Source organism: Chionomys nivalis, chromosome 1, assembly GCF_950005125.1.
Source record: "Chionomys nivalis chromosome 1, mChiNiv1.1, whole genome shotgun sequence".
Lineage (NCBI taxonomy): Eukaryota > Metazoa > Chordata > Mammalia > Rodentia > Cricetidae > Chionomys > Chionomys nivalis.
In genome coordinates this window covers 159,788,156-159,812,026 of record NC_080086.1, presented here as the reverse complement: position 1 = coordinate 159,812,026, position 23,871 = coordinate 159,788,156, and the positions used below count along the sequence as shown (strand labels likewise).

Below are 23,871 nucleotides of genomic sequence, written 5' to 3'. Positions count from 1 at the left end.
GTGTGTGTGTGTGGTGTACAGACCAAAGACCGTAGGCTTAGGAATTAATTATAAACAAATACATACACTTTCAGAATGCTGGAAAGAACACAGAAAGATCATAAACTGGGTATAGGATCGTCAAATGAACTTAGGAATATGGATTCGAACAGAGGATATCTACAGAAAAGACAAAAGCGTGCTTCACAGGCACCCAATGAACGGAGGGAGGGACAATGGGAAGAAGATAGAGGGGCAGAGAGGGAGCAAAAGAGATAGAGAGGCACAGAGACAGAGACAAGAAGAATTTGGCAAGAAATACCCTTTATCTTACGCCAAACACCAAGAAAGAGAAAAGTGCATTACATCCTGAAAGTAAAGACACACATGGACAATCACAAATCTCAGATGTCCCAAAACATCAGCAGCAAGCCAAACGCAAACTCCAGGGACAGAAAGTCAGCCGCGTCCGATGAGACTCAGATGGAGACCCTAAGAGGACCCGCGGAGGAAGAGACACGCAGGGGCGTCCAGGGGCACACGGGACACCGGAGAGCCCCGTGTCTGGGTCTCTGATGCGCCTCCCCGAGTGGCTGCAGCCGGGGCTCCGGCCCTGGACGGCTGCGGCCTGCGGGTGCTGTCGCTACGCCCTAGCCTCGCAGAGCCCGCACTTCCCAGCTCTGCTCGGGGCTGCCCCTCCCCCGGGAAGGTGTGTCCCTGTTTCCTCACCTGAAACTTCCTTAGGAGAAGCCGGTCCCTCCCTCCCGTCCGGCGGCAGGGGCGGGCCGCGGGTGGGGCGCCGGGACGGCCTGGCCTGGCTGGGGACCGCGGCGGGCGCCGGGACCTGGAGGGGACTCTCGGGCCGGCCCGAGGCAGCATGTGACTCCGACCAGGTGGGTGTCCTCCTCTCTTCGCAGCCCCTGGCTCCAGGTTGCCTTGGAGCCCCTCGGTCGTAAGCCAGGGGCGGGAAAGAAGTGAGAACTAGGCCTCCCCGGGGACCAGTCCCTGCCAGGTCCCGGGGCGCAGGCTCCGGAAATGGGGGGCTGGGCCAGTGGGCCGGGCTCCGAGTGAGGGGCTGAGTACCTGGTGGGGAAGAGGAAGGGAGCAGGAAGGAATGGCCTCTGGAAAAAGTTTGCTTTCCAGCCAGGTCTGCGCCTTGGAAATGGGCACCCTGCCCCGCGATGTTCCCCGGCCAATAATCCGAACTTTGTTTTCCACCCACAAAGTCGGGGGCCTGGGGAAAGCGAACTCCTATGATGAGGAATTCTTGAGTTTCGATTTCTAGACTGTCCCTTACCTGGAAGTGTTATTGTCTCTCTCTCTTTTTAGTAACCAGGCCTGGGCCTTGCTTCGTTATCTTCACGGCATTTCCATGCGTACATACTTGTGACCGTGTACACACCTCTCTCCGAGGCTCTGAGATCTGTAACAAAGATCCTTGTTCTGTGTCGCCTCTCCCCTATTTACCTGTCTATAGGGAGCTTCTTGTTGACCTCAGTACAACAAAGTTCTCAGAAATGTGGAAGAGAGCTGTATAGTGCAGCCAGCCAGATTGTGGGTGCAGGAGCCCATTTTCAGAGTCCTTAATTCTGAGCATCTTTATAAACGCCTTTTAGCAGAACTGGCCTGGGAGAATTCTTTGTGGGGCCTCAGTTTTCAAGTCTCAGTCCTCTCCCGCCCCTCCTGGATCTTGGGTCCTCAGGACCGTCTTGTCCTCCTGTCGGCCTAGCAGTGAACTCTGGCCAGCTCTGGGTCAGACTGAGGGGGAAGGGCACGCCAAACAGCGGAGGGCAAGAGGGTGGTTTTCCTTTCAGCTTCCTTCCTCCCTTGCTCCCCCACTGTGCTCCCTGCTTTACTTCAAAAGCTCCAAGTCCCAGAGAAACAACCCCCAGTGTGGCCTCTTCCCAGACTTCCTGCTTTATCTACACCTGGGGTATGGAAGCTCCAGGCTCTATCAAAACAGTCATCATTTGTTAACCAGTCCTCACGCCCGAGGACTGAAACAGTGAACATTGAGAGGACATGGGGGAGGATGGAAAGAGGGGAAGAGCTGAGCAGGGGACCGAGGTGTAAATTCTAAGACTGTGGTAAAAGAGGAAGAAGTCGGAAGGATTGTAAAGGGATCCATCTTTTCAAAAGAATAAAGAAATTCCAGATATGGCAAAAGGTTTTTGATAAATCAGGACTCCCTAGAGGGCATGGCTGCCCATAATGAGATTTGTCTGAGGTTGTCTGTGGTCACCTTATGCACTTGTCTGTTTTGGGGGATAGACAAGAAGACGTCATTGGTGGTGTCTGGAATAGGCACTTACTGTGTTGTGGGCAGAAGTGGGATCTCTCGTGGGATCGTATGTTGAACCGAATAGTAGAGAAACAAACAGGGATGGACGGGTCTCCCCGCTTTCAGTGTGTGCAGAGTCAGCTGGCCACTCAGAGTGCCTGTAAAGCACACAGACACAATGTCAATAAACAAGTCATACCTTACCTGAGTGGGTGGCCCCACGGCCACAGGTGGGCCTGAGGACTTAAGCATCCCCACATAGAATGTTATTATAAGACCATCTGCCCTCTGAGGCCATCGATGGTGCATAAGACATTACAGACTGGATTAAAAAATGTGTATTCCATTCTTCACTGGGTCAGTCGGACAGGTCTTAGCAATGGTGTTGTACTACCCTTATGTTGGTGTCTTTGGAATTTTGGGGGCGGTAATGTCAAACACTGAACCAAGTTACCCATCTGTGTAGTGATTGTATGAGCAAAAATAAGAGGTGATCTTTTGGATTGAAGGTGGGAGATTTGTTTTCCTACTGTAAGCAGAAGTGTAGCTGCCATTGTAAATGCAGGCGCAATTATCTTTGAAATCATTTTATACCTGGTGATTAGACGTGGGCAAGAGCTGAGGTGTTGGGGAGCGGTGTCTGGGGGAGACAGTGGAGGTCTGCTGGGTTCTATACTGTTAATAGGGTGATTCAGAGCTCTGCCTCCTAAAAAGTCCACACCATGGGGTCTTGAAGATGTGAAATGTCTCTGGTCTGGAGAGAAGCCAGGTACCTGGGATGCTGTGCCCTGTCTCTGCCTGTGTGCAGATAAATAGTGATTAGTCACCCCAGATGAGAAGGATATGGGGATGTTTCAACTCTTAACGGAACGGGTAGCTCAAAAAAAAAAAAAATTCCATTCTAATTCTAATGCCTTTATATGAGTAAGACCATGTTTTGTAGATTTCCTTTAGCTTTCTCCACATTCTAGCTGGGTCATGCTTGTTTGTGTAGGGTTATTAAGGTAGAATTAACTATAGGAACTGAGGGTATGTACTACCTTTGGGATAAATGGTGTATAAACAGGTGAGTCCCATATTTCTTTTCTTTCTTCTCTTTTTCTTTCTTTTCTTTGGGGGGAGGGGGATTTTCAAGGCAGGGCTTCTCTTTGTAGCCCTGGCTGTCCCAGTACTTGCTCTGTAGACCAGGCTGGCCTCCAACTCACAGAGATCTACCTGCCTCTGACTCCAGGGTATTAGAATTAAAGGTGCACACCACCAGCAACTGGCAACTACCATGTTTCTGCAAAGATAAAGACATAGTTGTGAGATTTCAGAGACAGATATTCATTGAGTCTTAGATCAGAACTGAAAATATCCACATAGAACATAGTATATGTGGATGAAGTGTGGCTATGGCAGGAACTCATTTATAAATCCAGGCAGTCTTTTTTTGTGATATGATGATGTTGGGAGATAGGGACCCGGATGATACAGTTGCTGGTGAGGAGAGATAACAAGTTTGTCGCATAGTTTTCTGAGGCAGGTATGAGCAAGTTCCAGAAGGTGTGAGGGAACAAATGTGTTATTTAACATGTGGCTAAGAGAATAAGATCACATTATATATTATTTGTATAGTTTATGCGTAAGGACTAGTTAGAGCAGCTCACACACTGCCAGTTAGCTGGAAAAGCACATAGAAATCCTTCAACCAAGGCCCATTTATGTTAATCATATCAACTTGCCCTATATAGATAATATCTGCACCTGTGAGGTGACCGGGAACTTGTCACATACTACATCTGCAAGGTGCCTAGGGACCTGCCTGTTTGGCTATGTCAGATTCTATTGCATAGAGACTGTAAGGGTAGGTCAGTCACTGGGGTGTGTGTGTGTGTGCGCGCACGCTTGTGTGTGTGGGTGTGTATGTGTGTGTGTGTATATGTGTACATAGCCATTCAGCATGACAACAGAAGGCAGTTTCACAGGTAGGTTTCCATGTTAAACCTGGAGTCGACAAAAAGGGTACACAGCTGGATACTGAGGGGTCCAGGAACTCATAGGGTCCTCTCTTGTGTTGTAGCTGAATGACTGGGTACTTACAATAGACGCACATCAGGAGTCTTCATTTCAGGTTCATTTGTATCATTTGTGTAGGAAATGGAATTCTTGAGCCTGAGTTTTACTATCTATACACTGAGCAGAGTCCTGTGTTTCTAGAAAGGCCTCTGCAGCTTCCAGCTTTCTCTTTCTTTCCTACACAGTCTCTCAGAGCACTATTGCCTGAGAGTCAGTTTCTATGACTTTTAAAGGTAACAGCAAGCTTTTTTGTGTTGTGTTGGTTAATTTCATTAGAACTGTGAAGGAAGCAATTTTTCCCATCTCTTATATATAAGGAAAAGGAAATTTAAATATATGAAATGATTTCTACAGTTGGCTTAAAAATTAGTAAAGCATCAAAAAGGCAAAAATGAAGCATACTTTTACTGTACATCTTTCCTGGGACCATAAAGCTTTAGGTAGAGGGGACTGCACTGTTCACATGGTAGTGGATGTGCCCTCATGGAGATCCTTATGCAGCTCAAAATGCTAGACAAGTTCCAAGTGTTTGAGGAGAAGCAGAGAGTATTCTGGGATGAAATTCCAGCAGAGGAGTGTAACATATGAAGACTGTTGCTGAGAGAAAAGGGTTGAGAGCTGAGGGTAGAGGCAGGCGCTGAAAAAAGGGAAGGCAGAGGCTAGATTGTACAGGGTGTATAGTCTTTGCTGAATTTTTGGGATTACTCTAAAGGCTAGTTAGACGATACCAAAGAAGTCAAACCACAAGTGGTATTTTGTATGGAAAATGAACTGTGTGTATGGAGTCTGGGGCTAGGCTGTGCTCCAGGTACAAAGATGTGTGAGCATGATATGAAAGCTCTTGACCAGGAGGGAAACAAGAGATTTATTGTGTATGTTTAAAATATTTATTGAGCACTTACTATAGGCCTACTGTTGTGCTGGATGTAGGCAATTGAACAAAGCTTGTCTCATATGGCTTGTTGTTGACTGGTTGAAACTGATGTTAAATCAGATCACTTAATTATACAATTGAAATGGTGTAAGTTTCAGTGAAAGGGAGAAGGCAAGTGAGTTATAATTTTTAATTCCATGAAATAGAAATGTCGTTTAACCCATCTGAGGAATTAGAAAAATTATAAACCCGAAGCCTAAGTCATGACAGCATGCTGGCATAAATACCAAGAAGGAAAGTTCTTGTGACATGAGTCACAACCACCACCAAAAGTGGGGGATACTGGCAGAATGGCATCTATGGAAACTGGGTGGAACTGGAGGGATGTGAGGCTATGAACAGCAACAGGCAGAACTCATTTGAGATAGAAGTTGAAGGGTACTTAGACACTGTTAGAATGGCATGCAAGCCTGGAGGAGACAGGGTAGAGGAAACAGGCAGGATGGAAGGTGGTCATGCAGGCTATTTTTGAATTGCAATAAATTGAGGTGGCACCTCTCCATTGTCTTCTGAACTTTTTGCAAAATAGACTATGAGGGGTTTTTTTGGAATGTGAAGACAGGGTAGAAGATCATGATGTTGGACATAGTGAGAGCAGGTAACCTGGTGTTAGGGAAAAGGACAGTATCATAATGAAGGTAGCACAGCTTTTCGAGTTGAATAGAGTAAGGGGAGTTATCTTTCCCTTTTCCAGCAGCTGTCTCTATAATTGAAAATAAAATTGGTCATTAGTTATAGAGTGCTGCTAGACACTATAAAAATAGGAAGATGAGTAAAATCCAGATGTTGTGGAAAGGACTCATGTGTTGCATATTGACTATAGTAGCTTGACCTACTTTAATGCTGTGGTGGCAGCTCGGGAGCAAGGTTGCTCTCCTGACGCTGCTTCTCTGGGCTGTTAGATGCAGGGTGTGTCACCCATCATGGCTGGTAGTTATTCCAGGCTGAGTCACACCAAGAGTCCAGAGAGTTGACAGGGAGGACTAGACAATGGCATGATTGAATTTAGAGGGCAATGACCACTGGCAGTTCCTGGAACTCTTTGACAATGGTCTTTAATGCTAATTGAATTGTTTGTAATCAGTTTTTCCCACAAGACTACAAGATTCACCAGGAGCTTTGTCTTGGTCACTGCTGATTGCCCTACACTTAAAAGGGTCACTAGGTAAATTGTGTGTGTGTGTGTGTGTGTGTGTGTGTGTTGTGTTGTGGAGGTCAGAAGTTGATACCACATACCTTCCTTGAAGGCTCTTCTCCATCTTATCTTTTGAGAGACGCTCTCACTAAACTGGTACTCATTGATTGAGTGAACTGGCTGACCAAGAAGCTCCGGAGATCCACTATCCCTGACCACCCCTCCACATGTTAGGGTGATAGTCACACATTACTGCTCCTGGCATTTTTATGTGTATGCTAGGGTCCTTATGTTGGTATGCCAGCTGAGCCATCTTCCCATTCCCTCGAAGTCCTTTGGGAACTACAGAGATGGTTAACAGTTAAGAACACTTACTACTCTTTCTGAGGACCAGTGTTCAGTTCTTAGCACACATATTAATGGCTCAGAAGCACCTATGACTCCAGTTCCAGGGGATCTAGTGCGCTCTTTTGGGCTCTATATGCATGTGCATATACCTAATGTTTAAATAAAAATAGCTTTAATTTTTTTAAAAAAAAGAAAAAAGAAATTCTAGCTTAATTTAAAAATAAATACAATTAAACAAGACATATAAAGACTATTGATTATTTCATTGAATACCTGTCTTGATGAATGGTCCTGAATCAGATCAAAGAAGTTTCCCATTCATCTTCTTCATGATCTCTCCGTTTGGACACAGACACAGACGAGGCATTGGAAACTTTTGTTTTGTATTCTTCTTTAGGATCTGACCCTGATGGAGGCTGAGGAGCCTGAGCATGGAGCATCTGCATCCAGCCCTGCCATAGAAGACTTTAAAACTGTCCCTGAAGCTATCATGAGGAGCAGTCAGATCTCTTCCCTTGAGCCTGAAGCTCAAGAAGGCCAAGACCCATCCTACAAGTGGGCAGATGGACATAGACTCTTGATGAACCAGCCAAAAGATTTAAGGGACATGAGAGACCACACACCTGATAGTGTGGGATTTTTCTTAAAGGAAGTTTCTTCAGATGTGGAGAACAACCAGGAAATCCTTGTGGCTGAGGCCTGTGACACTCCAGACCTGCAGGAAGCAGTATCCCAGAGCCTTAAAGACCAACTGTCAAGAACAATAGCTGTCCCGGAGCTCTTGGCCTGTGGTGTTCAGGAAGAATGGCTAGACAAATCCAGCCAGCTAGATAGCAGAGTGGAGGCAGAGCTGCAGCCCGAACTCATGTCTTTGACATTGTCGATTAGCCCAGCAAAAGAAGAGGAAGAAACCCCTCCAGACACCTCTAACGCTAGAGGATCTTGGCCTTCCTGCAGAAAGCACCCTGGGGAAACTGACCAGTATGAGGGGGACGGAAGTGAACTGCCGAGCCAGGGGAAACAGCTGCAGCTGGAGGACACACAAGAAAAGCAAGGGCAAGAAGGCCTCCTCCAACCTCTGGAGGCCCAGGGACTGGAGGAACAGGAAGGACAAGAAGTAGAAATTCAGGAGGAAGGAACTCTGAGGGAAGGCCTTTGTTCTGATGGTCTTCTGCGGGAGCAGGAAGAGGAGGGAGAGGAGGTTAATGGCAATGAGGATGAACAGAAACAGGATAAGGACCGAAACCATATAATGCTAGGAGCACAAAGGGAAAGCGAGGGGCTCAGTGAGGAATTGGGGGTTCTGGATTACAGTGAGTGTGATCAAGAGGACTGGGACAGGAAGGTTCAGGGTCAGAGGGATTCAGAGGAGGAGGAACAGGACAGGGAAATAAGAGAGGTGGAAGAGAGGAGGGCGAATGTGCAGTTTGCAGAGGAGCGAAGGTTAGTAGTGCAGTCAGAGAACGTAAGTGGGAAGCAGGCAGAGCATGGTGACACAGGAACAGTGATGCCAGTGGAGCGGCAGGAGGAGGTCCTAGACTCAGGTGAGGGGGAGCAAGGGAATGGGGGAAGGGTTGGGCAGGCCTCGGAGGAAGGGAGGAGAACGGAAGATGACAAGTGCTGTCCCCTAGTGGATCCTATAGCTCCTGAGGGTCTCTCTCCGGGTTCATTGTTTCCAGGCGTCTCTTGCGTTGATAGTCCTGGGGTTCAGAGGCATCCTGTTTCTAAGGAACTGATACCCCAAGTTCTGTCTCCTGCACTGGAGACAATAGAATGGTCTCACCAACCCATTTCTCCATCTGCTTCTTTTGCTACTGAAGAAGCCCTTGAAGATAGGACTCACAACAGCCAGCAAGAAGGAGTCAGGCTAAGGAAGGGGGGAGTATCCATCCAGGGGACCGAGGTTGACTCTGCCAGTGTATCTGAGACTCCTAGGACACCGGATTCAGCCCCTTTCAGTTCCACCGAAGTCTTCCCCGTTGCTGCCTCCTTGTCACCTGTTAACGCTCAGGTTTTCCTTCCTGGGAAGGACACCCTAGCAGCCTGTCTCTCAACTGACACTTCACCTCATTGTGGGGCATTTGAGACTCCTCCCTTACCTGTAAAAACTACTAAGGACCCATGTGCCACCTCTGACAAGGCCAACCATCATAGCCCTCTCTGCAGCTACACTGGAACCACCCAACATCTAAGAAGTAACTCGTTCCCAGGCTTTCACAGGACAGAACAGACTCCAGAATCTGTGGGAATGTCGTCTTCTTTTTCTCATTCGGAACTGCCGCAGAGGCCCCCCAAACCTGCCATCTATGGCTCTCTGATCCCAAGGAGAGACAGAAGAAGCAGGGACGGTATCATCTTTTCAGATTCCTCTACTGCTTTTTTTCCTGTGAGACAGGACTCCAGAGAATTTGCTTCAAATCCAGAGGGACCCAGCAATCTTTATGGCAGTCAGCCATGGAGCTCCCCACAGAGCTCAGCCCTTGCCACAGGCTCTCCTGTGCCTGCTTCTTCTCCATCCACTGTCTCCATGGATATGAGGATACATGAAACTTTGCCCCCTCCTCCCCCAGAAAAGAGACATAGCTACAGTTCCGTCATGGAGAGAGACCACCATCTTCATGCCGTAACCCCCACACTGAAGCGACATAGTCATCCTCCTCCCTTGGCCCTAAGTTCGGGCCTACATGGATTTCCTAAAGGCCCATTTCCCCTAGTTCCTGACTCTTTTGTGGCAAGGCAGCATCGCCCTCTGCCATCCACCCCAGAAGACCCCCACCAAGCTCAGACCTCCATCCCCCCCAGGCTGAGATACAACAAACCGTTACCCCCAACACCCGACGCTCCTGAGCTCTGCCATTCTTCAAACTCTCCCTCTAGTGTACCAAAGAAGTACAGGCCTCTACCCCCAGTTCCTCCCTCTGAGCCACCTCCCTTACCCCCCAAGTCCAGGGAAAGAAGCAGGAGTATCCAGGGGGCAGTTAGACATCCAGGGGGTCAAGCCAAACCAAGGCCCACTGGCCAAGACTGGACAGTCTCCACTCTGTCTGTTGGACGGACCTCTTGGCCCCCGGCCACAGGCAGATCAACAGACTCTTTGGCTGCCACCAGTAGGGGTAACAGTGAAGTGTCACCTGGCCTAGCTTTCAGCAACATGACAAACCTTCTAAGTCCCTCTTCCCCTACCACTCCCTGGATCCCAGAACTTCAGAGACCTACCAGTAAGGATGAGTTAGGACTCACTGAAGAGTCTGAGTCCCCAGTGAGAGGATCGTTTAGAAGATCAGGCCCTCAGGAGAGATACAACACACACACACGGAGGTCATCTTTGGGATCAAGAAAACAGTCAGAAAAACCCATCCACCACCAACTGGAGAAGACATCCAGCTGTCCCGACAGGCAGGACCCAGCGAGGACAGAGGGTGGCAGTGAACTGGCTGTCGGCCAGGCATCCAACAAGCACAAGAGCTGGAACCGGCAAGGGCTACGGAGACCTTCTCTTTTGCCTGAGAGTGCTTCAGGTAAGTGGGGAGCAGAGAGTGCAGAAAAATCTTTGTTAGGCGAAGGTTTTCTTCTAGTCCGTCCATCTCCAGGGTCTCTACTGTCCTCTCTGCAGTCTCACTCAGCTGCACGTTTACCATCAACTCAGAAACTCAAACTCATGGCCCCGTGATCCCATCGCGGTGTTCTTCCTCCCTTTCTACCTTTCCATCACTAGCTTGCCCAGAGTCCACTTCTTCCTGAAGTAGCCCGGACTCCCTCCATGGCTATATCTTCTTGCTCTCTGCCTTGATGAACGTAAGGCACCCTTTCTTGGTGTATCCCCGTCTTGCCTGAAGGCTGGGGGGCACAGCTGATATCAGTCTTCCATCCCAACCTGAGAGCCAGGGACACAGGGTTCGGGACTCTGGAATACCTCTCTCTGGCTTTAGTTTTGTCGTCTCTTCCAGGTTCTGCTAGAACTTTTTTCCCTCTGCTCACCTGTGGCTCCTGCTCATTCTTTCACTTTCTCTAAATGCCCCTGTTATGTCACCCGTTTCCCTTTCCAGATTTAAGAAACTCAGGCATGGGAAGACCTCCTGGCTCTTCAGACTCTGTTGTTTTCCGGTGAGTTGCTCTGGCTCCTCACAAACTCAACTGTATGGTCTTCATTTATGACACTAGGATTTAGTTAGTAGGCCTTCAGTGGATAAGGATACTGGGATCCAGAATGTCTGGTGCCTCCATCTTCAGAAAGTAAGGAGAGGAAGAGAAAGGCACCAGGCCTGCCAGGAAGGGAGGTATTTGGACCTAACCAGCTCTGCCCACTGTGTCTGAGTCAGCTGTTCTCCTCAGGCATATGACTATAAACAGTGTCCTTCACATAATATCTGGGGTTATCATTTGACATGCCCCACAGGATTTATAAGTTCTCCCCAAGATCGCAGGATCTTCTCTGGACTTTCAGATAAGGGAGAGGAGTTGAATAGAAAAACCCATGATGGGGACAAGTTGAAGCCACTGTTCCTTTGGTCCTGATACCCCAGCATGTATGTGGAGGGTTAGGGACTTCTTCATCTAAAGTCACTTAAGGGGTCTTTTGTCTCATGGTCAACAAGCACCCCAAAACCTGCCTACTCCACAGGGAGAAGAAACCAAAGGAGGGGATAGGCTTTTCAAGACGTTGCTCCAAGCTCATCAACTCCTGTGAGTATCTAAAAACAGGTCTCTAGGCTTGGGTGTGCTCTCTGCCTAAAGTGGGTGAGGGACTCATGATGACCAGCAATCGAGTGGTGGTGTCCAGGAGAAAGGGTTGCCGGAGGTCAGCAGTAGATGGCAATTTCTGGCTGTGGGCTTGCACTCACTTCGTTTTCTCAGGATTTTCTCCTCCAATGAATCCTCACCCACAGCCCAGCTACTCTATCAGGAGTACAGTGACGTTGTTCTGAACAAGGAGATCCAGAGTCAGCAGCGGCTGGATAGTCTGGCCGAGGGACCTGGAATCTCTTCCCCTCGGCATCGCCGAAAGGCAGTGGTGCCTTCGGACTCCTACCTCCAGCGCCTCTCCATGGCCTCCAGTGGCTCCCTGTGGCAGGAGATCCCTGTGGTGCGCAACAGTACCGTGCTACTGTCCATGACCCATGAAGATCAAAAACTGCAAGAGGTACCACCCAGGGCAGGGCAGAGAAGAGGGAACTAAGTCGTATTTGCTAATGTTTTATCTCCTCACCTCTGCCACCAAGAGCAGGCGGTCCCCGCCCCATGCCCCCCTGTATACACAGTGACTCTCACTGCCATGCTGAAGAATGTGAACTGCTCTCAGAATCTGGGCACTGTCCCCACTTCCCACATTCATGTGCCATCCGCTCCTGCCTGTAGTGGCTAGGGTCATACAGAGTGACCATACCTCTACATCCGTTAGCAGAGACATGAATGTAACTTCGTCACCACTGCTTCATGCTGAGCTATAATCTCTCCACTTCCACAAGGGTTTCAGACAAACCACATCGTCCTCCTGCTGGCTCCTTTGAAGAGGACAGCCAGAAGTTGTCCTTTGGTTCTTAGATCTCACTAAGGCTTTAATATGACCCTGCTTGTCATCACTCCTAGTGCAAGATGGTAGGAGACAACACTTACCTGGTTCTAAGCTGCGACCATTAGTTAAGTTCTCCATACATAGTTTCTGCTTTCAGGTCTGTCTGAAATCGGAGGTAGAACCTTTCTTCCCAGAAAGAAAGTAGGGCACCATGGGATAGAGGACTGTCTGAGTAGTTAGGTTCTACAACAGTTGATCCATACATGAAGCCTTCACTCATACAGGTTGCTTGAATTTGGCCAAATCACTTGCTCTCTCTATGCATTGTTTACCATTTGTAAAGCAGACACAAAGAGTTACTGGCAGGAAAAAAAAAAAAGATAAATGGTTACTACAGAATAATTAGTCAGAAAATATGGCTACTTGAATTTTGCCGATGCAGACCTGTTTCATGTACAAGAGGGATAACCACAGACAAGCTGGATCATTTCACTGCAAGTTTTAAAAGGCATATATTGAGAAAAATCACTAACCTGTCCTGTATTTATTTCTTCCCATCAAATAATGGGAAGATGAAATGAACACTCGCTCCCTCTCCCTAAGTCTTCAGTGAGCTAGGAAGTCACGAGGTCTAGACTCCAGCCTTTACTCATCTTTCTTCTTGATTTTGTGACCTGAGAGACCTCTGCATCAGTACCGTATACATACACGTTCATTTCATGAAATAACTTCTTGGGGGCCTGCAAAGTTCCTTCACAGATTCCATTCCTTTTAACAATCATGTATGTGTGTGTGTGGGGGGGTCACTATATCTATATAAAAGGACAAAACAAAAACAAAATTCTAAGTTTCAGAAGCTTAAATGAGCCATGTTAGGGCATATGACCTTTGACTGCCATGTAGAGGGTAAATGTGCAATGTCATGGTTTGGGATTATATAGAAAGGTCCCGTGGGGTTAGCTATCTGACATCAGCAAGGGATGCCTGTCTTTCTCTTATAGCCAAGTGGTCTTACTGAAGCCCCACTTGGAGAGGCCACTGGTCATGCCTGTGTCGTTGCGCCCCCTGCTGGAACCTCCACACACATTCTTAAGTGCTTGGTTCCCTTTTAAACTAAAACTTTTCTCACATTCCTTTTCTCACATCTTTCCGTTTCTCCTCAGACCTCAAACTGAGCTTGTCACCTTCCTCTCTAAGTCATTTCCTTCAGACCACTATGGCTACATCAGCAATTCCATCATCCAACCACTACCCAAATGAAGAGAAAGGTGTTGGCTTTGGCTCCTCCTCTGTGCGCCCCACTTCAGCAAATAAGCAAGGTCTTCCAATTCTGCCTGCTTAGTGCTTAGATCAGTCTACTTCTCCCATGCCTATAACGGGCAGACTTCATCTTCCATCTAGACATGTTACCATTTCCCACCATTGCTCCTACCTCTTCCAGACTTTTCCACACTTTGCTAAAAGAAAAGACACTGTCATTCAAAAGAATACTAAACTACCCAGCTAATTCCTGTACTTAGAGAATTTTCCCTTTCATATCTCTTTGTTTGTTTTTGTTTTTTGAGACAGGATTTAGAGAAACCATGAAAAAGTCATGGCTGTCCTGGAACTCACTTTGTAGACTAGGCTGGCCTCGAACTCATAGAGATCTGCCTGTCTCTGCTCCCAAGTGCTGGGATTAAAGGTGTGCACCACCACTGTCTGACCCTTTCAAGTCTCTTTAAGCTCATACTGTGCTGTACTGTTTACACAACCCACCAGGCCTCATGCCTCATTCCTACTTGTCCCTCTGGCTTTTATTTTCCTTTTTCCTTTTCTTTTCTTTTGTTTGTTTAGTAAAAGTTCCAGAAATACTCAACTTTTTTGTTTCTTTTCTAAAAATAAATTTCATTATGCTTTTTAAAAGTATTAACTACCTTGTTATGAGGTCTAGCAGAGTATATTTTATTGGTAAAATGATTACTGTGATATAGTAAATTAACATAACTCTGATATCACAGAGTTATCTGTGTATGTGTATGAATATATCTTTAAGTTTCTGGAAAAGGTAGCAACTCACACATATTGTTCAGCCCCTAGATTGAATCTCATGTGCTCAAATACTCTTCACATCCCTGCTAGGCTAAGTTATGTTTCGTGACTCTAAGTGATGCTACCTCAGATGTACCTAATTCAGTGCTTGACCCTAAAACATTGTTCAACAACTGGTATCTACTAGAGAGTTCATAAAAGTATTCATTAATCTTCCTCTTATGCAACCCTCTAGGCCAAATTTGAGCTGATTGTGTCAGAGGCATCTTACCTTCGCAGTCTAAACATAGCTGTGGATCATTTCCAACATTCAGCCCAACTCCGGGCCTCCCTGTCCACCCAGGATCACCAGTGGCTCTTCTCTCGTCTACAGGATGTGCGAGATGTCAGCACCACGTGAGACTTCTTCCAAACTCCATTCTCTCAACCTTGCTCTTCTTAGCCACTGAATTGTCGGCTTCTTTTCTTCCTCATAGAAACCTTCTCTTTTCAGAGTCTGGATAAGGGTGGTCCTGGGCTCGCTTCAAGGAAGGTAGATAGGAAGAACTAAGAAGAGAGGAGATTGTGAGGGTTCACAAGTCTTTTAATAGAGAATGAGAAATGCTTTCTGCATTGATGTTTTGCATACATTCTGTGCGTGCTCTGTAGTGGACACAAGATATAAAAATCACTGAAGGATTGGCAAACCAGAATAGAAGAAAAGAAGAAAAATAGAATATTAGAATGCTATTTTAATTAAATCAGGATTAAGCTAGTAACAACCTTTGGGAGGAGGTACTGCATAGCAAGGACAGAGAATTAAGGAGAGTCAGTGGGAGTTAGTGACTGATGGAAACGGAAATTTCACGCTTGGAATATACAGGGCTGAAGCATGCTGAGCTGGGGCCCCAGGGCCTCATGAGACTGTTTAAATACTGTGCAGGTTCCTTTCCGACCTAGAAGAAAACTTCGAGAACAACATCTTCTCTTTCCAAGTGTGTGATGTTGTCTTGAACCATGCCCCTGACTTCCGCCGAGTCTACCTGCCTTATGTCACCAACCAGACCTATCAGGAGCGCACCTTCCAAAGTCTAATGTGAGAATGACCCCTATCTTTCCCTTAAGGGACTTTGCTGTGACCTTGACTCCGTCCCCAGCCCAGAGTGCTCCCCAGAGAGTGCTTGTTCTTTTGCCCACTATGTCAACTGAAGTTTCAGAGCATTCAACATATCAGGTTTTCTCTGCAGAACTATCTCAACCCTGTGCATGAGCTATCACCATCCCTTCCCAGTCCCAGGTCCTACACGGAACTTCCATTCCCAGTGCCTTCACTGAGCCCCCTTTACACTCCATCTTCTCCACCCCTGAGTCTTCCTGCTCCATCTAGGAATAGCAACAGCAGTTTCCGAGAGGTCTTAGAGAAGCTCGAGAGCGACCCCATCTGCCAGCGCCTGTCCCTCAAGTCCTTTCTGATACTGCCTTTCCAGCGGATCACCCGTCTCAAGCTGCTGCTTCAGGTACGGTAGATACTTCTCTGGTCCAATTTCCTTGACTCAAAGACATGATCTTGGAAAGTTTGGAGGCAAAACATCATCCATTCTTTATGAAGTGTCCACATCATGTGGAGGATGTGCACTGTTTCCCAACTGCCCACATCTTTCTCTCGCGGAAACCTTTGCTTTAGGAACTGTATCCCTGACTTCTGCATCAAATATTCCCCAGTTATCTCTTCTTGTTTAGCCATCGTTCCTCACATCTGGCCCTTGTCCACTATTTGTTCTACAGAACATTCTGAAGAGAACCCAGCCTGGCTCCTCAGAAGAGGCAGAGGCCACAAAGGCACACCATGCCTTGGAGAAGGTAGGCGGTCATCACATCCAATAGCCGATAAAACTCATTTAGGGATAAGTCTTCCCCTTCTCCTGGTACTCATGACTGAAGAAAGTATCAGACTTGGGACCAGATTAAGAGGAGAGCCAACCTCCTTGCATGCACTGTACTGATTTCTTCACATTCCACGTCTAGCAACGATGTTCCCAATACTGTCCCTCATCCCAATATGCACCCTCATATCAGGTAGAGTATTCCAGCAACCTAAAACATGACTTTGATGCTGTTTCCTCCAGCCTGTTAGAAAATACTGAAGTATACAGGCATCTTTCCAGATGGCCTTAATGGGACTTACAGCTCAAGACCCTAGCACAATGATCTTCCCTTTCCTTCCCCTAATCTTTTCTCAGCTGATCCGGGACTGCAACAGCAATGTGCAGAGGATGCGGCGGACAGAGGAGCTCATCTACCTGAGCCAGAAGATCGAGTTTGAGTGCAAAGTGAGCTGTCCCTGGCACACCTCCCTGCCTATGAGCATCTCTAGCCTGTCCTCCACACCATCCCCTGACAGTCTTCTTATTTCCATCGTTTCCAGCCTCCAGCTGCCCTTCTCTTCATTTCTGGAATATGCAAATGATCATTTTAGTTTACAAGCCTTGTTAATAGGTGGAGGCATAGAACTATGTGTGGATTTATTACCTTTGGAGGATGTAAATCAATAGACGTATCTGAATGTACATAAGGAAACTGCCAAGATTATGAGGAAAGGGGGAGGGACAGTAGTTCCTGGAGGAGGAGGAGCAGTCAGTAAATGGACAGAAGGAATTTCCCAGAATAAGGCTATATAAGAATTTAGGGCTGAATAATGCTTGACTCACTTATTTTATCAGATCACTTTTAACCTAACCAAAGCAATATGTCAAAAACCTCAGAATCTCTTGCCCAAACAAATATAAAATTGATGTCCAGTATTGAAATTCCAGTGCATCACAGATACCATCTTTTCCCTAGAAGGGAAGGGAAGTCCTTCTCTAAGTTCTACCAGTACTCTTTACCCAGGCCCCAGTTCCCAGACCCACCTTGATCTCCTTTCCCTCAGCTCCGTGCTCAATTCTGCCTGCCCATCTTGGCTTATGCCATCATCAAGGAAAGAGCAGATAACATAACTGCCCCTGATCCTTTGACTTTAACGATGCGGCGTTGTGCCCTGCCTGTTTGTTAACATCTTCTCTTTGGGCACACAGACTTCTGTTCCCACATCATCCCCGTTCGATCAGAATCACGTGATCCACACCCCAGTAGAGTGTAGTTAGAGGGCCCCCGAGGGACACAGAATCTGGATGGGTTGGTTAAGAGCAAGAGGGAAGATCTGGAACTGGTGTTCGGTAGGTCAGGCAGGACTGAGAGGAAGCTCATGACCTGCCTTTTCTCTCCTCCCCACCTATAGATTTTTCCGCTGATTTCCCAATCTCGATGGCTGGTGAAGAGTGGGGAGCTGACGGCCCTTGAGTTCAGTACCTCCCCAGGGCTGAGGAGGAAACTGACCACTCGTCCAGTCCACCTGCATCTCTTCAATGACTGTCTGCTGCTGTCCCGACCCCGAGAGTCAGTGGCTGGGATGGGATGCCAGGGCATACGAAAAAATGGGATAGGGCTAGAGGGACACTGCTACTAATGGATCCCTCCTCAGTTAGACAACCCACAGTCTGAGTCATGAGTCATAGCTTAGAGAACAGAAGTGTGTGTGGGGGGGGTTAATGATACCAAATTACATCATGAAGTCACAGAAATGAACCTGGCCCATGTTATAGACATGAGTAAACCACAGCAAAGAAACACCATCTTAAATAAGTTTATCTGTTCTTTAAGTCATACCCAGCATATTAGCCAATACAACCACTTGGCTAATTTCAGAGTTTAAACACTGGTTCTTCGGAGCTTAGAAAGTTATCATTGGTTCTTCTCTCTTCAGCTCCTTAAAGTGGTGAATATCACTAACTGCTGTAAATGGTTGTTTGAGACACTGGGATTGTTGTATTGAGAGCAAGTTGAAGCCCTTGTGTGGATTTTATATGAATACAGTCTGTAGAAATTAAGAGCAGAGAGTTTGAGTCTAAGACTATGAGGGTCAGGGTGAAGTACAAACTATAGAATCAGACTTAAAAGACTTAACATTTTGTAGGGGCAACCGGTTCCTGGTATTTGACCATGCTCCGTTCTCCTCCATTCGAGGAGAGAAGTGTGAAATGAAGCTGCATGGGGCTAACAAGAACCTCTTCCGTGTGTTCCTGCTGCAGAACACACAGGGAGCCCAAGTTGAGTTCCTCTTCCGCACTGACACTCAGTAAGATGGGGCTGGGCACAGGAGTTGGGGATGGGTGTCCCTGGGCAGAAAAAATCCCCAGAGCATGGCCTCCGCACTTGTATTATGGGGATCATTCATAGAGGAACCCAAGGCCCTAGAGCTAAGCAGTGACTTGAAGGAGATTCAGCGTGCGGTGAACATGTAAAGTTACCACTGTGTTAACATCTACTTTACAGTCTTTACTCAAAAATCACAAGGTCTGTGATACATCATGAGGGAGACGCCCTGGTACGGATGAGCAGAGAATCGGATTGTTGTATCTGTATCCCTGAGAGATCAGCCAGAGCCAAGGCTGTTGGGCACTTATGTGGATAGAAGCCATCTTGAATGCTTTCTGCTTTCCCTCAGTCTTTTAGCTTTATCCTCCATTGAGGAGAAATCTATAGCGCTAAGAAATAATGAGTTACAATCTTTCCAATGATAATAAACACATGAAACAATCATAGATACATACTGTGTTGAGAGTTTAATGATAACTGTAGAATCGCACACAATGCAGCACACAATGCAGCACACTGAAGAACACCCGGTAGCTTTCCTGGTGCTCCATGAGACACAGGGAAAGGTAATCTGTTAAATTGTTAAACACCTCTGTGATTTAAGACTCCGCATGATGTGAATGCTTTTCAGATTGGTTCCTTGGAAGACATTTCAAGGGTGATCAATGGTCCCTGTCTCCATTCATGGAACAGAGAAAATAGTAGATGAGTTTGTATTTTGGATTTCACCCAAGACAAATAGTCATATAGAGCTTTGTGTTCCTTCTTTTAGAGCTTTGGGAAACATCGTTTTGGAAAAGTGAAAGTGTCACTCTCAATAACCTAGGTACATAACAGAGGAAAAGACAATATAAAAACCTTCAGATGATCACAAAATTAGGCTAAGGTCATACTATAGTACAATAGCAACGATAACATGGATAGAGCTCCTTGGCTTACCTATTATTAAATAGTTATTTCCATCTTAGGTTTTGATTTTTCAAGACAGGGTTTCTCTGTAGCTTTGGAGCCTGTCCTGGAACTAGCTCTTGTAGACCAGGCTGGCTTCGAACTCACAGAGATCTGCCTGCCTCTGCCTCCCGAGTGCTGGAATTAAAGGCGTGCGCCACCCCTGCCTGACTCCATCTTAGATATTTAATTGAAGGGAGATGAGTGAGGATTAAGAGACAGGCAGCGTGGTCATGTGTAAACAGATGAGTATTTTGCTTGGTATGATTTCCACATTGGAAAATGTTCATGTGTATGATTAACAGTTCACCTTATGACTCTTTGTGGAAGCTATACCTGAAGAAAGGAAGGATAAACAAGACATACTAACACATAGTACAGTGTCATACAATGTTTCCAACCAGGCAAAAGAGTCATTGAATTAGACACATCCTGGTAGCCACTTGCCTTTTCCACCACTGGCCCTCAGCCTATGTCTCCAGACTGTAGACTGTAACTGATGATACAACTTTCTTTTGGTTTTTGTTTTTAGAAGTGAAAAGCTTCGGTGGATCTCAGCGTTAGCCATGCCCAGAGAGGAGCTGGACCTGCTTGAGTGTTATGGTAAGTAAAGCTGTAATAGAAAATGGCAGTATCTATCTGTGGTCTCCTTTGGATGAAGGGTAGAGTGGACCGAGTGGTAACTACACAGCTTTTGTTTATTGCTTTTCCTCGGAATTTCATGGTAGATTTCTAGCGGTAGAAGCTTAAACACCTGTTATACATCTGTAAAACTTGTCGCTCACCATGGCAGTCCTTTTCCTCATGCATTCACTGCCTCGGGCAAATGTTTGTTCTTTGTAAATAGATATTCCTTTTAGTTTTATCTGCTATGATTTGGACTTAATTTTACCAATTGAAGATGTCACAGGGAAACAAGGGGAGATAGTGTAGCTGCAACAGCGTTGAGAAGAAAAGACCAACACAGATTTGGTCTGGCCACAGCGTGATAGCTGAGGCTGCTTACCCAGAGCACAGATGGATAGCCTATCAAAGGAACACTGGGCCTTTTGTGGGTAAAAAGCACAAATGAGTATAATGATCCTTAGAACAGGATCTAGGAGAACCCAACTGAACTCAGTACTGTTTGCTTGTGGTACAGCCCACTGGTTAGCTTCATTTATGGTAGGTCAGAGGGCAGCATTTCCTGTGGCTGCAAGAGGATGCTGAGGTTTAGAGAAAACTGCACTATTAATAATGTATCACCTCATTTATTCTTTGCCAAATCAGCGCAGCAAAGTAAAGCATAAAGACAAACCCCTCTGCGGTTGTTTAGGACAGGCATCCTCCGAATTGTGTTAACACGAACTTAATTACGATCTGTGGAAATGCTACCTGGCTCCTAAGCAAGCCTCTAGAATTTTTTCATAAATCACTTTTGTCAATGATCATCTTGATCACTGGGTGGTGGTGGTAGCATGTGCCTTTAATCCCAGCACTCAGGGAGTCAGAAACAGGTGGATTTCTGTTAAGTTCAAGGCCAGCCTGGTCTACAGAGTCAGTTCCAGGACAGCAAGGGCAACAGAGAAACTCTGTCTCCTAAAACAAAACAAAACCAAAAAATCATCATCTTGATCAATTACAGACGAGGAAAGTAAGGCAAGAGTAATTCAGGGCACATAAGGGTGTCTAATAGTAGAAGGCTGCTTTTAAGAAGAGGAGTCTCTTATTCGGTACAATGAAGAAAATTATGCAAGATTCTCAGACTTCAATTTTGGATCTTGTTGGAAAAACTGTCAACTAAGTTCTGAGTTCTGTACCGAAGATCCTAGTGACCATTAGACTTGAAATTTGTGATTGCGGAGATGCAATATCACAGACCAAGAACCAAAATTAACTTGTGCCATCTTTGATCACAGTAATAGCCTTTATTACCAACCACTATATTTGGCCTGACATCCTTGTGACCATTTGATAAAGCTTGTAGAATGTATGTTTAAACTTGATAAACCATCATTAACTTTAACCAGCCCTAAAGCCAAGTCTGTTAAGATGATGTCTAAAGTCTATAGGAGGGATGTTTCCTCTCTGCTATAACTGCCTATCAGAGGACCCCCAGTGTATTGGCAAACACATTGATTCATATTTTAGTTTTTGTTCTAGAACCATAGGCGTAACCTCTTCCACAGTGGAGTGTGTCATTCATGACAATATAAAGCTATGCTTCCAGACCATGGTCACTTTTATTTGACTCAGAGCATACTATATATTGCTCCCTCTGGAGCAAAAGACGAGCATAAAACAGTTGGATAAGGGATACATGGTTCCTCTGCAACCGTCAGTTCTAAGGACTTCAAACACCACTAAAAACCTGAAGGTCACCGCATATCTCAGAGCGCAGCTGGGTCTTCAGCCGAACCTCAGGCTTTTGCCACCATGAGTAATTAAATGTGGTCACGAGGTATTTTCCAGCCATCTTCCCCAGAGAAGACTTTTTAAAAATTAGATCCCGTATTAATATTTCTCTTTCTTACTTGGCTTGTTTGATCCCTAGTAGATAGATAATGAAGATGTTTCTTCTAATCACCTCTTTTGTTTTTGTTGGGTTTTTTTAAAACCTTTTTTTTTTCTGACTTTTGTTTGTGGATTTTTGTTGTTGTTGTTGTTTGTTTTGTTTTTTCTTTTTAAAGACAGGTTCTCACTCTGTAGCCCTGGCTGACCTAGACTTGCTATGTAGACCAGGCTGTACTCAAACTCACAGAGATCTACCTGCTTCTGCCTCCTTGAGTGCTGGGATTAAAAGTATGGGCCCAATGACTTCTTTTGTCTGTAATCCCACGCTTCTTTCTACTTTTGCCCTTCCACCCTTCCCTCACAGCTCCTCATCCATGCCCTAGTCACTGCTCCTAACCTTTCTTCACTCTTCCAAAGATTCCCCACAAGTTCAGTGCCTCCGAGCCTACAAGCCCCGAGAGAATGATGAGTTGGCTCTAGAGAAGGCTGATGTGGTGATGGTGACTCAGCAAAGCAGTGATGGTAAGGGGGAAGAGTCCATGAGCAGGAGGGTGGCCAGCAGGGGCAGCAGAGAGGTGCACCAGCTTTCTAGGACTGTGGCAACAAAGCGCTAAAAGCTGCTGATAGCAACAGTAATTTCTTCTCTCACGGTCCTGGCGGTGAGCAATCCCAAATCATGGTGTCAGCAGCCTCCTCCGAAGTTTCTAGGAATGATCCAGCTTTACCATGTCTTAGTCTGGCAGTTCCTTAATGGCTCGGGGCTGCATAACTCAAATCTCTGCACACATATTCTTACGGTCTCTTCTGTGTGCATAGAAATTACCCTTTTTGTAGGGAGACTGATTCTGATTGGTTGACAGACTCTGGTAACTTGGTTTAACTTTATTAATTGTATTTGCAGCAGTTTCATTCCAAGTGAGAACATATTGTGAGGCACCAGGGATTAGGTTATAAATCAATACTTTGATGGATAAAATTCAACTGATAGCAGTGAAGAAACTTCCAGAATGTTTGGCTGTGGATGCCAAAAGACCCAGTGCATCCATCTCCACACCCTGCAAGACTGCGTTTTTCATGTCAGAGGATCCTAGTTCATTGAGCCTTAGGATGTATTTTAATTTTCGGCCGGGAGGTTCAAGAAGTTAGCATGAGCCTTAGCAGCTAATTCTTCTTTCCTCTTCTGTTTACTGCAGGCTGGCTGGAGGGGGTGAGGCTCTCAGATGGAGAGCAAGGCTGGTTCCCAATCCAACAAGTAGAGTTCATTTCAAATTCAGAGGTCCGTGCACAGAACCTCAAGGAAGCCCATCGAATCAAGACTGCCAAACTGCAGCTGGTAGAACAGCAAGTCTAGCTATTTGGGGAAAGAATCTTTTGAGCTCATGAATAAGCCTTCCTGGAGATGGTTGGCTCCAGAAACCTGCTGTAGAGGCGTTCTGTGGACCAGAAACTTGGCCTTCTAGAAGCCCCAGGGATAGCTCAGTCCCTTGCTCCAATACTTCTTTGCATTTTGTGCTTGGTAGGGAATATGGAGTGACTTCACACTGGATTCTGGGATTTCCTTTTCTCATAGGAAAAGGGACTGTGGGGCCCAAGCCCAGGCATTGTACTCCTCACTACCAGATGGTGCGTGTACATCATCTGCTGCTTACTTCAGACTCCGAGCTGGCCGGATGTGAGGTTGTGGACCTGTGTTCCCAGATGGACCTCAGCCCACTGGAGAGTGGGATGGGGGTTAGCACATCAGGTGGGAGGTGAACCTGCTGACCTCTAGGATATCTTCTGATCTAGAGATTCTCCCCAGTGCATGCTGTGCGCCTCTGAGGTCTTTGTTTCTTGGTGGCATGTGAGGGTGGCATTCTCTCACTCTAATAAACTTGGCACTTCTCTGAGTGTTTTCGTGTCAGACCACTCAGCGCTCACAGAACAAGATTCACAATAGAGAGTCTTGTAAGAACTCCAGCCTATTTGACATGTCATGA

At 46.3% G+C, this 23,871-nt stretch overlaps 1 protein-coding gene across 1 annotated transcript; it reads left to right on the top strand.

Moving 5' to 3' along the window:
• Nucleotides 1-741: 741 nt before the first annotated feature.
• On the top strand, nt 742-23,765 carry Arhgef5 (Rho guanine nucleotide exchange factor 5). Its single transcript, XM_057785301.1, has 15 exons — nt 742-872; nt 7,133-10,253; nt 10,782-10,839; nt 11,357-11,418; nt 11,622-11,875; nt 14,514-14,674; nt 15,201-15,353; nt 15,645-15,774; nt 16,043-16,117; nt 16,498-16,587; nt 17,535-17,692; nt 18,270-18,431; nt 19,932-20,002; nt 22,310-22,414; nt 23,086-23,765. Exons 2-15 carry the CDS (start codon nt 7,145-7,147, stop codon nt 23,241-23,243), a joined length of 4,746 nt encoding a protein of 1,581 aa, XP_057641284.1. The 5' UTR covers nt 742-872; nt 7,133-7,144; the 3' UTR covers nt 23,244-23,765.
• Nucleotides 23,766-23,871: the final 106 nt, after the last annotated feature.